This window comes from Ovis aries, chromosome 3 (assembly GCF_016772045.2).
Source record: "Ovis aries strain OAR_USU_Benz2616 breed Rambouillet chromosome 3, ARS-UI_Ramb_v3.0, whole genome shotgun sequence".
NCBI classification, from domain to species: Eukaryota; Metazoa; Chordata; class Mammalia; order Artiodactyla; family Bovidae; genus Ovis; species Ovis aries.
Genome location: NC_056056.1, coordinates 39360464 through 39377884, shown reverse-complemented (window position 1 = coordinate 39377884; position 17421 = coordinate 39360464). Strand labels below are relative to the sequence as shown.

The following is a 17421-nucleotide window of genomic DNA, read 5'->3' as shown; positions in this document are numbered from 1 at the left end:
ATGGGACTAGGAGAGGTCTTCAGTTTTGGAGAGAGGGAGAATATATGGGGAAAAAAAACTTGAATAGGTTAGAGTATTTTAATCTCCCCACAGTTATTTTTTTCCTGAGAGTAGTTATTTCCAAAGTATAAGTATTAATAGGTCCAGTACTTTTCAAAAAAAGAACAGTTTCTTAGTCAACTAAGCTTGGAAAATACAGTTAGACATCTTTTTCCCCCTAAAGATAGCCACAAATTTTTAACATGATAATAGGCATTTCTTAGTTGTCTATTATTGCATAACAAATTGCCCTCAACATTTGATGCTTGAAACATACATACATTTTCATTCTCCATAATTTTCGTGGGTCAAGAATCTGAAATTGGCTTGGTTGAGTGGTTCTGGCTTTGAGCTTCTCATAAGGTTACAGTCAAGAAGTCAACCAGGACTGCGGTCATCTGAAGGCTTCACTGGGGCTGGAGGATGCACCTCCAGGATGGGTTATTCACGCGGCTGGCTGGTTGATGTTGGTCAGTAGGTGCACTAAGTTCCTTACTGCATGGACTCTTACACAGGGCTGCTTGAGCAATCTCATGACATGGCCCTGGGTTCCCCAGAGAAAGTAGCACAGGAGAACAAGGAGGAAACGGCAATATCTTTTATTATTATTATTATTAAGATGTAGTTTATTTACAATGTTGCAGTTGTTTCAGGTTTACAGCAAAGTGATTCATATGCATATCTATTCTTTTTTAAGATTCTTTTCCATTACAGTTTATTACAAGGTGTTTTGAATGGAGTTCCCCATGCTATCCAGTAGGACCTTGTTGTCTACCTGTTCTATATACAGGAGTGTGTATCTGTTCATCCCAAACTCCTAATTTCCTCCTCCCCCTGCACTTTCCTCTTTGGTAACCGTAAGTTTGTTTTCCAGGTATGTGAGTCCATTTCCGATTTGTAAATAAGTTCTCTTGCATATTTTTAGATTCCACATATATATTTTGGAGTATGTGTTAGTCACTCAGTTGTATCCGACTCTTTGCGATCCCATGGGCCCACCAGCCTCCCTGTCCATGGGATTCTTGGGGCGTGAATCCTGGAGTGGGTTGCCATGTCCTTCTCCAAGGGATCTTCCTGACCCAGGGATCGAATCCAGGCCTCTTGGGTCTCCTGCATAGGCAGGTGGGTTCTTTAACACTATCACCACCTGGGAAAGTATATATTTTAAATACCACAAATGATATTTTATTTCTCTGACTTCCTTCACTTAGTATGATAATCTCTAAGTCCATCCATGTTGTTGCAAATCGCATCATTTCACTCTTTTTTTATGGCTTGGTGATATTCCATTGTCCATATATACCACATCTTCTCTATCCTTTCATCTGTGGATAGGCACTTAGGTGGCTTCCATGTCTTGGCTACCGTAATTAGTTCTGCTACGAACATTGGTGTCAAACAGTTCAATGCAAAAAACCAAACTACCCAATCAGAAAATAGGCAGAAGACCTAAACAGACATTTCTCTGAAGAAGAAACGCAGCTGGTCCACAGGCACATGAAAAGATGCTCAGTTGCTAATTATTAGAGAAATGCACATCAAAACTGCAATGAGGTATCACTTCACACCAGTCAGAATGGCCATCATCAAAGAGTCCACAACTAATGAAGTCTGGAGAGAGAGTGAAGCAAATGGAACCCTCCCACACTGTTGGTGAGCGTGTAAATTGGTACAACCAGTGTGAAGAACAGTACAGAGTTTCCTTTAAAAACTAAGAATAGAGTTAATATATAATCCAGCAATCTCACTCCTAGGCATACCTCAGGAGAAAATTCTAATTTAAAAAGATAAATGCACAATATCTTTTATATTCTCAGAAGTCACACACCATCATTTCTGCTGTACCGTATTTATTACACACCGTTCAGTCTCATTCAGTGTGGGAGAGGAGGTGTGAATATCAGGAGATGAAGACCAGAAAGGAACATTTTGGAGGCAGGCTAGTGCAGTGCGTTAGGAATCTCCAAAATTTAGAGGCTCTCAAGCAGAGGGGAAGATGCGTGTCTGGAGCAATAATCCTGAAATACAGAGCACGAGTGTGTGTTGAGGATTCCCAGAGTGGAAGACATAGGAAGATAAAACCTGAGTTCCCGCTGGGAAGGGGGTCCAGAGCCCACTCTAAAGAGGATCCCTTCCTGTAGAAAACAGAGCTTCTCTGGCAGTCCCAAACTGTTTGGAAGGTTCACATTCTTGTAAGCTGTTTGTTTCCTCTGCCTTAAATCAAAGATTGGGTGAAAAAAGTCAAAGTTCACAGGCTGAAAAGAACTTACCACAGAATCTCCCAAATCGGAGATGGAGACCGTCTAGAATGCTCCGCTCTTTCATGCCAGGAACAGCTTTCTGTGTGGGACTGTTTTCGCTGTTTTCAGTCACATGACCGCATCCCAACAGTCTCTTTTATGATCTGCGGTAAGTGTACAGTAAGGTCACTTGGGTGATTCAGATCACAAAGGCCCGTTCTTCTCTGCTCGTTTGTCCAGCATCTTGTTTGCAAAGGTCCTAGCCTGGGGTCAGAGCCGTGGTGTTTGGAGGAAGTTCTCATCAATTGCTTACATGGACCTTATCAGCGGACGTAGAACAGGAAAAGAAAGAACAAGGATAAAAAGGCTAGCGAGTGAGGAAGAACTAAAAATGGGGAAGAAGTAATGGAGAATGAAAGGAAAGATGCGTGAGAAAAAAGAAGGAATAAGAAACATGCACAGCCAGGCTCCCTAGAATGCGCGAGTGCTTTCGCCGTCCTTGGCCACAAGGTGGCACCCTTTGAACTTTCTTTCCCCATCAAAATATGAAGGCCGGGTGGTGGGGGGCGGGTGTTGAGAGGAGGGAGAAAAGAGTAAGCACTCCCCCAACCAAGAACAATTTGAAAACCCACCCCAAAATATTTAAAATCTGGGACAAAGAACCGTCAGGACGGAACTGCTTCAATTGCAAAACCTCAGCGCTGCCTCCCGAGCGGCCTGTCGGCCCGAGTCAGGAGCAGCCCCTTTAAAAAAAAGCGGACTACAGTATTGGGATTCTTGAAACCCGAAACCTAGAAACAGAATCGTAGCGGAAACCAGAAGGAAAACCTTGAACTCTTCCAGACAATTGCTTCCGGGGAGTTTTTCGGGAGAGCGAGGGGGAATAAAGGGCCCGAGAGGAGGGCCCCTCGGATGGCGCGCCCCTGAGGGTCCTGGCGAGTTCGAGGAGCGTGGGGAGGAGAGGACCATACCCTCTCCCTGGGGCTGCAGGTCATGGCCACCGTGGAGCAGAAAGCCCTGGGCATTGGCTTCAAGTGTCTTTCTTTGGCCACTTTTGTGCTCATCTGCGCCGGGCAAGGGGGACGCAGGGAGGAAGGGGGTCCAGCCTGCTACGGGGGATTTGACCTGTACTTCATTCTGGACAAGTAAGTGCCGTGAGTTGTTCCACCCTAGGCTAAGCTGATGATGCTTTCTACCCGGGCTGGGCTCCTTGGCAGGGTGGCTTTGGGACAGGCGCGCATCTCCAGGGACCCAGAGGGGCCGCGGGAGGTGGCGCTGGCCCCAGCTCTGCGCCTTTGTGGACCGAGCGCACGTCCCCATCCTTCCCGGCTGCAGGAGCCGGACGGGCAGGCGTCGCTGCTTGTTCTCCAAACAGCTTCTTCGCTGCCTTGCTTTCCGGCGACCGAGGCGCCTGAGTTTGAGGATGGGAGTGTAAAGATGCTGTTGACCTACTACCTCTCTGTGAACCTTTTTCATTTGCTTTAGAATCGTTGGTGAGAAAAGCTTGCTTAGGAGAGGCAGAACAACGTTCACACACGTCTAAAGTAAGCGGCGTGGGCTTTTAAAAGCCAATTGTCTCTTGTTTAAAAACTCTGCCCTACGTATTCCTTTTGCCTGGCTCCTCATCATAGAATGTAGGCAGACTGGGCAGTTCGTGGAAATATAAGGCGGATTTCTCCACTCCACTGAGTTTGAGGCTAGGGAGTTCTTTGTTGTGGGAACGTCTTGTGAGTTGTAGGATGTTTTGTGAGTTGAATGTTGAGCATCCCTGGCCGTAGGCAACCCTCTAGATGCTGGTACTACCCCCCAACCCCCCAACCCCCACTAGTCTCTATAACCTCCCCAACCCCACTCCTCAACCCGCACTAGTCTCTCCGTGGGGACAAGCAAAAATGTCTCCAGACATTGCCAAAAGTCCCCTGCGGGTATATTTCTCCTCCCTCTGGGCTTGAGAAACCCCGATGCAGGCGAAGTAGAGTTCTTGGCGATTTGACTGGTGGGCTACCAGGGAAGTGCAGGAGCCCTGGTTTTCTTGCAAAAATGGATGAGGCTTCAGGACTGTTCAAGGGAGAACTGAACTCTGCCCAATTCCCCGTAGACTTGCCAAGCCACAGTCATTCAAGGAAGTTGCCTGCTATCAACTAAAAAGCAGCTTTAACAATAAAAAGCCCCTCAGTGAAGATCAGTGCTCACTAGTGCTGTGTGAGCGCCCCACTGCCAGGACAGGACGCTTGCTGTTACAGTGGAGGGGACATGAGTTTCACAGACTGGAAAGTATTTGCCAGTTGGAAAAAGAGTCCTGCAAAATAAGCTGGCCAGCTAGACACCAAATGTGCTTTGCAGTTGCCCCTGGAGTTTGATTTTTTTCCGTAAAGGCTGTTTTGAACTCCAGATTCTTTGGATGAAAAGGGAGATCTCTTTCCTGCAGATTTATGAGAAGGTGGATACTGAAAATATACTCCAGTGCTAAGAAATGGAATTTCTTTTGTTAACTTCTAGCGGCTGGGAGCACCAGCTCACAGATTCAGACTGTCTGAAAACACAGATGCCCATCATTGTGCTTTTTTTTTTTTTTTAAGCGAGTTCAGAAGAGCATACAGGAAGACTTGAAAATGGACAGAATCACCATGTCCTGAAATGAAACAACTCTACACTGCAGAGATATCAAACTCTTTCCAAATTACCTTATAAATTGAATTAAACTTTAAAATCAGAATTCTGAAAGAATTTTGTTGGTGAGAGGGATTTAGCAAAATAATTCTAGGTTTATCTTAGAGAAAAAAAAAACAAGTATTAAGAGCTAAAACATTTTGGAAAAATAATAATGAAAATACTTATATCTCCAAATATTAAAATGTACTGTGAGGCAAATTATTAAAACACAGGATGGCTTTTTAAAAAATGGTTCTTGAACAAATGGTGGTCCACAGGGAAAGAAAAAGTTTAGATTTACACTTTACCCCCACCACCACCACCAAGATAAATTCCAAGAGGATTGAAAATTTTAATGTTAAACATTTAATTTAAAAAATGAAGTATTGAAAGAATTAAAAGAAAACTTAATGAGTATTACTGTAATCTTAGATTTGGAGCTTTAAAAACAGTAGCAACAATAAAGAGAACTGCAAAAAGATTTAAATATATTAGAATCTGACATGTCTACAAGTGAAAAAAATAGTCACAAATAAAAGATAACAAGTTACAAAAACTTTTGCAATATAAATTCACCTTAAAATGTAAAGCAGTTTTTAAAAGATCATCTCAGTAGAAAACAGGCTTACTATATGAATAATTCACAAAAAATATGAAAGGTAATAAACAAAAAAGTTCAAGTTCCCTAGCAAAGAAATGGGAAAATCAAACAAGATGTAGTATTTATTACGTTGGCAAAGATTTTTAAAGAATTATAATATTCAACATTGGCCAGCTTGTGGGAAGGAGGGCCGTTGTCATATCTTATAAGGAAAATATAAATTTGGTTTGGTCTTTCTAGGTTTGTGCTATCCAATAAAACTTTCTGTGATGATAGAAATATTCTCTTTCTGTGCTTTCCAGCATGGTAGCCACTAGCCGTATGTGGCTATTGACCCTTGAAATGTGTCTAGTGGGATTGAGGAAATGAACTTTCTGTTTTATTTAAGTTTAATTTAAATTTCAGTCCATATGTGGCTAATATTTTGAATAGCATAGACAAGAAGATAACATGACGTGTATCAAAGGAAAACTCCAAGACAGAAAAGAGTGCCTATATGTTCGTGGCTGTGATGTTTATGATAATGAAGCTGAGAATTATCTAAATGTCCAACAACAGAGGATTTGATAAGTTAGACATGGTATCTGCATGATATTGAGCACACATGTTATACATGCCTGTAAGATATTTTTAGGAGAAACACAGTGCACATAATATGCTCTTAAGGGAAAATACAATTACCAAACATTATACACTATGATTCTACCTTTGTAAAAAATGCACGTGTGTCTTTATTTACCCAATATGTAATAGTATTTGTAGAAAGTAGGACTTTTAAATTCTTTTTTTACACTTTTCTGAATCTTCAAATTTTTCTACAATGAGTGTATATTACTTTTATATTCAACAAAAATAAGTTATTTTGAGTTTTTAAAAAGTCATTTCAAGTGTGAGGGGGCTCTCTTAACCAGCGTGCTGAGCTCCAAGCCCCTCACAATTATAGAGGATTTGCTTTCATGTTTAATCCTGGAGTACATTTCTAAATACATCATAGGGTCCTTGGCAATATGTTGAGGACCCAAAATGCTCCAGGAAAAAAATGGTGGGGAGACCTTTACAGGTACCTACCTTTACATGGAGGTGGACTCCTCCGACTTCTTTTAGTTGTCTTATTGCTTGAAGAGAGGGACATTTTTGTGCTGAATGAAAAAGTTGCTAGAACTTGGTATGATAAGCGTATGCAATTCCAGCTTGCCATCTCGATTTGAGCTGATTTATGGGACTGTGGAACCCAAAGCTGGGGGATGGGCCAGAAGCCAGTGATAGCAAACAGTCCCCCAGCTGGTCCCTAAAGACATGATCTTTTGTCCTAGAAAGTACCTCCCCAGAAAGTGCTGTCCAGCACCCAACCACTACAGCTTGCAAAGGGAAAGAGTGCTGATGCGTTTTTTTTCCTTGGGCTTCTCAGATCCTCTGGCGGACAAGACACTGTAGAGGCTGAAACCAGTGGCTCACAAGGCAGTGAATTCACCATTCTTCTCCCCACCCCTCAGCTCCCTTTTTTTCCCAGCAAATGGTTCTCCTCTTTTCTGTGATATTAAACCTCAGCTCATTTCAGCTTTAAGCAGGATGCACCTCTGGCTTGGAAGAAACCCAGATTATACATTTAATGGAACGTCATGTTTTCTCAACCAGAAGCAAAGACTTCATAATGATAACCTAGACTACCACAGTAACACAATAGGGCATTATTAGCGGCTTTGGCCACAGAGCTGATGGACTGGGCTTCACAAGGCTTTATATGATGGAATTTTATGTTCATTCAAGCATGCTTTTCTGGTTACAGTCAGGAAACGTAGACTGCTGGGAATTCAATCAGGGATTTGAAAAGTCAGATTTGGAAGGACTTTATCCAGAGGAAAACAGTCAAGGAGCAGCTAGCCACCTTAAATCTCCCAGAGGGCCCTCTAAGATTAGTGCACCCAGTTGGCCAACCCGTGGACATGCGTGGACCTTTCCTCTCTTGCAGGGCTCTTCTGTTATTACACTAGGTATTTATGTATCGCACATTGGTCTGTTTTACAGAGAGCTGTTAGTCACTTAAGCGGAACAAGTGGACTGACTATCGTGAGTCTGGGGAAGTGCTGGCTATATTCATGTGTGCCCTACAGACTTCAAAAATAGAATGGTTGAGTGGGGTGGGGCAGGAGAAGTGGAGGAGATAGTGAGCTGGAGGATGGCAGTAAGCCTTGCATAGTTGACTTACAGGGTTTCCTAAAGCCACGGCCTGTCACCCAAAAAATCCTTACATTTGCAAAGACCCTCTACAGGCTCACTGTGTGGGCTCCTTGCCCATTAGAACCCCTCAGCTCCTCCCTCCACGACTTCCTTTCTGTTCAGCCCCCATTTTCTGTTTCTCTTTTCCCCATACAAGGGGACCCCATCTTGCCACTCATGCAAGTCCAACCCCAGCATCCAAAATTGGGTGGTCACATGTGGTGATGCTCTGTAGAACCCTTCCTATGTGTTATACTTCAGAGACGCAGTCATTAAATGGATTTTTATAACATTAGACTGGGAACCTCACCATGTTCTGGGTTCCCAGCTACTAACCTACAAAAGAAATCTTTAGAGTCAAAACTAAAGTCTCCTAAAACTTACACTGTCTCACAAGTGCTCCAGAGAAAACCTTGCTTGGTTGCTAGGGCAAGCGCTACTGTCTCTAACTTACATATGAGAAAACTGTTCAACCTTGGTCAACCCACTGGATTAAGTGACCTGTGGAAGGACCTAGGATTAGATAATGACAAAGCTGGGACGCTGTCTGCTCCTGACTCTCAGCCCAGCTCTTTCCACTCATCATTGCCCTGTGCAGTTGGGTCATAATGAGAAGCACATGGCAATACGACTGGGTAGATTCCAGGAATTAAAAATCCCTGCATCAGAGTTTCAGGAAATGATGGTGCACAAGGCAACTAAGGTTACTTAATTGAGGAGCTACTGCTTTCCTGTTAAAGCAGCTCTAAACTGATTGAAAGTTTCAGGGTCTCCAACCCTCTGCAGCCCATGGAGATGTTCCAGAGGTCTGGGGATTACATCTGATTATAATGCCCTTAAAGATCTGATAAATTAATAATTTGTTCACATTTAATCCAGTGGAAAGGGGAAATTCAACTCTGTAGACATGTTAAAACTCATAGATGTAACTGGTTTTCAGAAATGCTTTGGAAGAAGACTTCCAGTAATGAAAATGCAAATTTGACTCTGAATAAGGAAAACAGAATTCATTAGAAGGTACCTTGAAAATGATACAGTAGTAATTCTGAGAGGCATCAGGGAAAAAAGTTTTTCAGGGGCTCGGAATGTCTTCTTTTTGGTATCAAGATGGATTTGATGGTTTTTCAATATTCTTCCTTAATTGAAAGAATTGCAGTTTTGGAGAGGTCTTATCAGGTCAGGTAATTGTTGGTAGAACCGCTTGCAAATTGGAAGGTTTGGCTTATGGTTCAAAATAAATAGGGCAGAACTCTTTTGTTTTATTTTGTGCTTCTGTCTGGGCCAGCCAAGTAATTACCTCTAGCTGTCGAGACCTAGTAAAACTCAGTGTCAAGCTGAGAATAGAATCCAGGAGTGCTGGAGGAAGGCACCCATCCTGAGATAACCTGCAATTATCTTCAAACTCTGGCATCCCTTAGTGAGACTTGGGTGTCACATAAATGCAAATAGGATTTGCCCATCCTAAAGGAAATCAGGCCTGGGTATTCATTGGAAGGACTGATGTTGAAGCTGAAACTCCAACATTTTGATCACCTGATGCTAAAAGCTGACTCATTTGGAAAGACCCTGATGTTGGGAAAGATTGAAGGCAGGAGAAGAAGGGGATGACAGAGGGTGAGATGGTTGGATGGCATCACTGATTCAATGGACATGGGTCTGGGTGGACTCTGGGAGTTGATGATGGACAGGGAGGCCTGTCATGCTGTGGTTTGTGGGGTCGCAAAGAGTTGGACACAACTGAGCGACTGAACTAAACTGAACTGAATTTAGAACATGTGTCTATTTTTGATACGATGTCCAGAGACTGGATTTTGCCTCTTGCAGTGATTACTGGGCAACAAAAGACTAAGTGGGTATTTGGATATTTCCTGACATGTTTCCCAGACATACCACATTTGTACTGAAAATAGTGATTAGATTTCTTCCATTTGGAAGAGCTGATTCTTTCATTCATTTGGCATAGATTTGTTCTCAAGTCCGATCACAAGTGTGTGCTCCAATAAAAGTACAGGTGACAATACCTGTTGTCAACAGTGTCCTGTCCTGGAGGCTGCAAGGAATGAAAGAAAACAGCAAGCAGTCCAAAGCTATTTGCTTTTTAGGTAGGAGGACATTAGAAGGACTCCAGGCAGGATTTGGGGCAAGGGGCTGGTTAGGTCGGACTTCCCAGGTGGCGCTAGTGGTAAACAATATGCCTGCCAATGCAGGAGACATAAGAGACACAGGTTCGATCCCTGATTAGGAAGATTCCCCCGGAGAAGGGAATCGCAACCCACTGCAGTATTTTTGCCTGGAGAATCCCCATGGACAGAGGAGCCTGGTGGGCTACGGTCCATAGGCTCGCAAAAAGGTGGACACGAATAAAGTGATTTACCATGTACATAGGTAAAGGCAATTTTAGATCGAAAAGGAGAAGAGATAAGTAAGTTTACTGAGTCCATGTTACCTGCCACGCATTGTGTAAACATTTTGCCTGTATGATCCCATTTAATTATCTCCTTTATAACCACATAAGGCCATGATCACTATTTGACACATGAGGAAACTGAGGTTTAGCAAGGTTAGCCAAGGTCATTGTAAGTGGTGAAAGTCAGCCCCAAATCCAGGCATCTCTGACTCATGATCTGTGCACAGAGATGAAAAGAATCTAAGCATGCAGTCCATTAACTCAGTCAGTGTAGTTTATGCCGTGGTAACAAACAATCCCCCAAATCACAGTGACACAAAACCGCAAAGGTATAAACCTTTGTAATCTCTGTCTCTGCTACACATCTGGTGAGGGGCAACAGGGGCTCTGCTCAGGGTGCTATCCTGGAAGCTAGACTGGTGGAAATTCCTTAACACTGGCTTTTACCATCATTGCTGCAAAGGAAGGAAATGCTGGAGAGTCTCTGGGTGGAGCACTGCCAATAAATTAATGATTTGTCCAGATTGAATCTGATGGGAAACGGAAATTCACCTCTGTAGACATGTGAAATGACATGCATCCTTCCACTCACAACCCACTGGTCAGAACTAGTCATGTGACTACTCAACATCCCCACCACCATCGCACTATCAATACTACCACTATCATCACCATGTGTGCGTGCCAAGTAGCTTCAGTCGTGTCCTACTCTTTGGGACCCTGTGGACCCTAGTGCACCAGGCTCCTCTGTCCATGGGATTCTCCAGGCAAGAATACTGGAGTGGGTTGCCATGCCCTCCTCCAGGGGATCTTCCCAACCCAGGGATCAAACCCATGTCTCCTGCATCTCGTGCATTGCAGGTGGATTCTTTACCCACTGAGCCACCTGGAAGGCCCACTACCATCACCACCAACACCAAATAGGATGTGGAAAAATACCATCCTCCTGTTTTTCTAAAGGGAGAGGAAAGCCCGATATGGGTGGGCTTGAAAAGTCTTTACTATAAACCTTTAATCATACACTACTTTCGCCTGAGTAAGCAAGAAAGGAGTAGTCCCTGGGAGAGGATATAAAGATAAGACTTCTGGTCCAGGGCCAGTGTTGAGCCATGTCTTAGATACGTTCATCAACCTGGAATTACAGTCAGACACGACAGTTCAAATCTGCCTATGTGGCAGTGATGGCCTCTTGTTCTTTTCCTTCCTTGCTCATTGCTCCCATTCTTTACATGAAAAATTCAGTGCAGTGGGCCAGGGGATTAAATTAGACTAAATAGAAAGTAGAAATGAAGATGAGACATGTTTCGCTGATAGCTAAGTATTACATGAATGTATTCAGAAGCTCAGAATCCCTTCGTCCATAGTTTGTGGACTGTGAGGGAATTTGAAAAGCTGTGAGGGGAGAGTGGGATGCCCAGGTGGTGCTGGGGGTAAAGAATCCATCTACCAATACAGGAGATGCCTGAGACAAGGGTTCGATCCCTGGTCGGGAATATCCCCCAGAAGAGATAAGGCAACTGACTCTAGCATTCTTGCCTGGAGAATCCCATGGACAGAATAGTCTAGTGGGCTACAGTCCGTAGGGTCGCAAAGTGTTGGTTGCAACTGAAGCGACTTAGCACGCATGTGCACAAGGGGAGAGCAGCCCCTGGAACACTGAGGCAGCCAGGCTGACAGGATGCTGTGTTTCAGAGGCTGATTCCGACCCTAAATCAAGAGTATCTGGGTTCCAACCAAATGTGTTTCTCAGTGAAGGTGTCATTGCCATTTTCAGTGGACAGTTTTTCACTGAGAGGGACTGTAGGATGCTTAGCATTTCTGATCATTCCTTTGTAAATGCCAATAAATAAATACCTCTACATATATCCTTAAATGCCTTCCTTGAAGTGGTACCACCCTGGTTGAGAAGCCCTGACTGAAAGAAAGCAGGTAGAGCAAGGCATGCCAGTGATAGTGATTTTAAGCATCGTAGGACTACATCTGATCAAGAAGAGCATTTATCTAGAGGAAGAACTAGAGTGGCGTTAGTTATAAGAGGGCCAGTGGAAACTGCTGACCTTGGAAATGAATGTGCTAAACCAGTGTTTCTCAACCAGGGACCAGATCAGAACCTTAAGGGTCAAAGGCAGGCCTGTATCTTTTGTAAAATTTCCCAAGTGATTGTGATGTGGTTCTTTCCCTGCCACAATAAATCATGAGAGTGAACAGAAAGACCAGAAAAGCTGTCCTATAGTGATGGCCTTGTTCCTCTCTCATGAGGATGTAGCTAAGGAAGCAGACACCTGATAACTGAATGCCAAGCAGAGTTCTTACTTTAGATGGTGGTAGGGAAGGCTCAACATGATATAGAGAAGGAAGAGCCAAGGTCACAGATAAGCCAGGCTTTGCCCTGCTGTGTTGGCAGGTCCTGCGTGTGTGCATACACATGGAGGCCATGGTCTTTGCTAGGACAATCGTTTGTTCCCTTTCTGCCAAGACTCCAGGCAGGAAACATACCCCCGTTCCTCAGGGGCATGAACTGGACTAATCACAGAGGTTAAGAAAGCTGACTTTGGAATCAGGCATTTCTGGCTTTAGATACCAGCTCAACCTTTTACTATGTTGATGACTTGAGCAAATTATTTAGCCTTTCTGAACCTCAGTCTTCTCATTAATAAAACAGGTATTCAAACTATTGCCTCACAGAAGTATCCTGAAAATTAAATAATATTAGATTAAAACCCTTAATGAAGCATTTGGTATGTGAGTGTCCTAGATGATGATAATGGTGGTGGTGATGGTGGTGACATAGTGGTGGTGGTAAATGTAACAGTGGTGGTGATGGTGATGACGGTGGAGGGGGCGACAGTGACGGTGAAGACGGTATTGATGGCGATTGCAGTGGTGATGGTGATGACGGTGGGGGGGCGACAGTGACGGTGAAGATGGTATTGATGGCGATTGCAGTGGTGATGGTGATGATGGTATTATTGATGATGTGATGGTGATGGTGGTGATGGTGATGATGATGATGGTATTGGTGGTGGTGATGGTGACAGTGATGGTATTGATGGTGATGGTAGTGTGATCAAGATATGGTATTATTGATGATGTGATAGTGGTGGTGGTGATGACAGTATTATTGATGATGGTATTGGTGGTGGTGATGGTGATGATGGTGGTGATGGTGGTGATGGTGATGATGGTGATGAAGTATTATTGATGGTATTGGTGGTGGTGATGGTGATGATGGTGTTGATGATGTGATGGTGGTTGTGGTGATGGTGACAGTGATTGTACTGATGGTGATGGTAGTGGTGATCAAGATTATGGTATTGATGATGTGATGGTGGTGGTGGTGGTGATGGTATTAATGGTGGTGGTGGTGGTGGTGGTGATGACATTATTACTGATGATGGTATTGGTGGTGGTGATGGTAGTATTGATGATGGTATTGACGGTGGTGGTGGTGGTGATGGTCTTATTGATGATGTGATAGGTGGTGGTAGTGACGGTGATGGTGGTATTGATGATGTGATGGTGGTGGTGGTGATGGTGGTGGTGATGGTCTTATTGATGATGTGATAGTGGTGGTGGTGATGACAGTATTATTGATGATGGTATTGGTGGTGGTGATGGTGATGATGGTGTTGGTGGTGGTGGTGATGATGGTGATGAAGTATTATTGATGGTATTGGTGGTGGTGATGGTGATGATGGTGTTGATGTGATGGTGGTTGTGGTGATGGTGACAGTGATCATACTGATGGTGATGGTAGTGGTGATCAAGATTATGGTATTATTGATGATGTGATGGTGGTGGTGGTGGTGATGGTATTAATGGTGGTGGTGGTGGTGGTGGTGGTGGTGATGACATTATTACTGATGATGGTATTGGTGGTGGTGATGGTGATGATGGTATTGATGGTGGTGGTGGTGGTGATGACAGTATTATTGATGATGGTATTGGTGGTGGTGATGGTGATGATGGTAGTATTGATGATGGTATTGATGGTGGTGGTGGTGATGGTGATGATGATGGTCTTATTGATGATGTGATAGGTGGTGGTAGTGACGGTGATGGTGGTATTGATGATGTGATGGTGGTGGTGGTGATGGTGGTGATGATGGTCTTATTGATGTGAAGGTGGTGGTGGTGATGGTGGTGATGATGGTCTTATTGATGATGTGATAAGTGGTGGTGGTGATGGTGATGGTGGTATTGATGATGTGATGGTGGTGGTGATGATGGTGGTGATGATGGTCTTATTGATGATGTGATAGGTGGTGGTGGTGATGGTGATGGTGGTATTGATGATGTGATGGTGGTGGTGGTGATGGTGGTGATGATGGTCTTATTGATGATGTGATAGGTGGTGATGGTGATGGTAGTGGTGGTAATGATTATGGTATTATTGATGATCCAGCAGTGGTTGTGGTGGTAGTGGTGATGACAGTGATGCTGGTGGTGGTAATGGTGGTAATTACCCCTAGAGAAAATGGATGTGTTCCTCTAACAAAAGACATCTCCTTAGATTATAAGTTGGACTTCCTGTCTAGGGTAAGGAGTACATCAGTTCAATTCAGTATTTATCAAACTTTGCTAAATGTTTCAGATTACAAAATGCCTGTGACATGTTCCTGGCTCTAAAGGATTTCACAGTTTAGCAGAAGAGACAAAGGGCTAGGGAAGCAGAGTTGGTGAAATAATGAATTTTGATTGAGATTAGAGAGGTTTAGGAAACTTTCTAGAGAAGGTAACTTTGGATCCAGGACTTGAACTTTGAGCAGGGTTTTGCCAGGTGACAAAGTAAAGAGAAAAACGTCGATGCCCAAGGAGCAGCACAAGAAGGTGAAATGACGCATCCCCTGTGTGATGTAAGCGTGAAGGGGGGCCGACAGAAAAGGATCTGGAAAGAGCAGGGTTTTTCATAGCAACAGTCGGTTAGGGGATTATGTTGGGGGAGTGGGAAAGAAAGAAGAAATGAAATGAGTGACTTTGTAGGGTGGAGTACCAGGATTGATGAGCAGCTGGCTGTGAGTGAGTGAGAGAGAAGAAAGAGCTATGAGGGGAAGGAGTAGGTTTCAGAAGAAAAGAGGAGTTTGTTGTGGATCTGTTGAGTCTGAACACGCAGGACATTTGGGTGGAAGTATTGAGTAGGCAGTTGGATTTATACCCTGTAACTGGAAAGAAAAAACAAAAAGACTTGAGAGTTGTCAGCCCAAGAGTAGTAGATGAAAATATGGATATGGATAATAAATAATATGGAGATAATATCAAGATAATATCAGGGTTAAAAATTGTCAAGTAGAGGTGGTGTTTAATGAGGAAGATGGCCAGGGTCCAACCTCGAGGAATTGCCAACAGGGATGTCTGAGCCAAAGAAGAAACTCCATTAACCAGAGTTGAGAAGAAGTCGCCGGAAGAGTAGAAGAGAAACAGCTAAGACCACTGAGACCGAGAGAGGGAAATTCAGTGGAGGGGTGATGACCTAGATGTTTTCCCCCTAAAATCATCATCTCTATTCCTAGTCTTGGGAGCAACATCACCCATAGCTCTAACCACATAAGCCAAAAGGCTGGGATGAATCCTTTTATACTCCAAAGCCTGACAATGTCTGCTCCCACATCTCTGCTTTGGCATCACCTTGCTGGGCTGCACTTTGTCGCTCAGTCGTGTCCAACTCTTTGCAACCCCATGAACTGTAGCCCATCAGGCTCCTCTATCCATGGGGATTCTTCAGGCAAGAATACTGGAGTCGGTTGCCATGCCCTCCTCCAGGGGATCTTACCAACCCTGAGATTGAACCCAGGTCTCCCACATTGCAGGCGGATTCTTTACCATCTGGGCCACTAGTGAAGCCCTATCATTACCTTAGTTCAGGCCATTTCCCACTCAGTTCATGGAAATGTTCTCTAAATTGGTCTCTTTACCTCCATTTTTTTTTTTTTTTTTTTAAAACCGTTCCCCCGGGGCTTCCCAGGTGGCTCGGTGGTAAGAATCCGCCTGCCAATGCAGGAGATGCAGGAGACATGGATTGGATCCCTGGGTCAGGAAGATCCCCTGGAGGAGGAAATGTCAACTCACTCCAATATCGTTGCCTAGAAAATTCTGTGGACAGAGAAGCCTGGCGGATTACAGTCCATGGAGTTCCTAAGAGTTGACACACCTGAGCATGTACACACTACTCTGTAGTTTTGACATTGGTACCAAGCTGATCTTTTTAGAACAGATTTAATCTTGATATCATCTCCCCCGACCCTTCAACCTCTAAACACTCCCAGAGTTCTTTCAGTATAAAATGTGAACTCCTTAGCAAGGGATTCTAGAGCTTTGTTGCTCTGATTACTGTGTGTTGCCCTTAGGTTCATCTCTTACCACACCCAGCACTCTTGCAATTTCCAACAAAACTGTTGGTGTGCAGTTCCCTAAACTAAACCCATGCTCTTTCTTGCCTTTAGCTTTAGTGACCTCATCACCATTTCCATCTTTGTATAGGTCATACCCTTGTAACCTTTGTGATGATACTGGCACTTCTTCCCTTCCCGTCACTACCTGTGGGCTCACAGTGGTACAGAAAAATTGAGAACAGTCGTCTCTTTACATATCATCTTCATTCTAAGTTTGTTCTTTGTTCAGAGTCTCTCAACCCCATAACAACTCATATCACATAATAAGCAGCAGAGGGGTCCGTTATCAAGACATGGAGAAGAATAACCCTTGGTGTGTGTCCCCTGAGGTCTCATTCAGTGGCTTTATCTTCTTTTCCTCATACCCTGCTGCTTAACCATTTACAGCTCATTCCTGTAGGAACCACCTAGAACAGGACTTCCCCAACACCTTTTGGCATAAGGATTATGTTCACAATCTTAACCATCATTATTTACATAAAATGTTGTGTTAGTCACTCAGCTGTGTCCTATTTTTTGTGACTCCATGGACTGTAGCCCACCAGGCTCCTCTGTCTATGAAATTCTCCAGGCAAGAATACTGGAGTGGGTTGCCATGCCCTTTTCCAGGGGATCTTCCCAGCCCAGGAATTGAACCTGAGTCTCACACATTGCAGGCAGATTCTTTACCATCTGAGCCAGCATGAAAGATAATGCAAATATCAGGTTTATGGAAATTATATAGAAAATTTTAAAAAGGAAATATCCTCATTGAACTACACTCTGGTCCCAATAATAAGCTATATAAGGTCAAAGGAAATACAAAATGCCATTGGACAGCCATAATCTAACCATAAGTAAATGGATGGGCCAGTACATTCCTGGCCTGTGCTTGTC

General features: G+C 43.8%; 1 protein-coding gene across 1 annotated transcript in view; it reads left to right on the top strand.

The window, feature by feature from the left end:
* Positions 1-3124: 3124 nt before the first annotated feature.
* Positions 3125-17421, top strand: part of ANTXR1 (ANTXR cell adhesion molecule 1) — a 264134-nt gene continuing 249837 nt past the window's right edge. Inside the window, exon 1 of the mRNA XM_015094293.3 lies at positions 3125-3424. Coding sequence (XP_014949779.2) covers positions 3273-3424 — 152 coding nt within the window. The 5' untranslated portion in view covers positions 3125-3272. The remainder of the gene's footprint in view (positions 3425-17421) is intronic.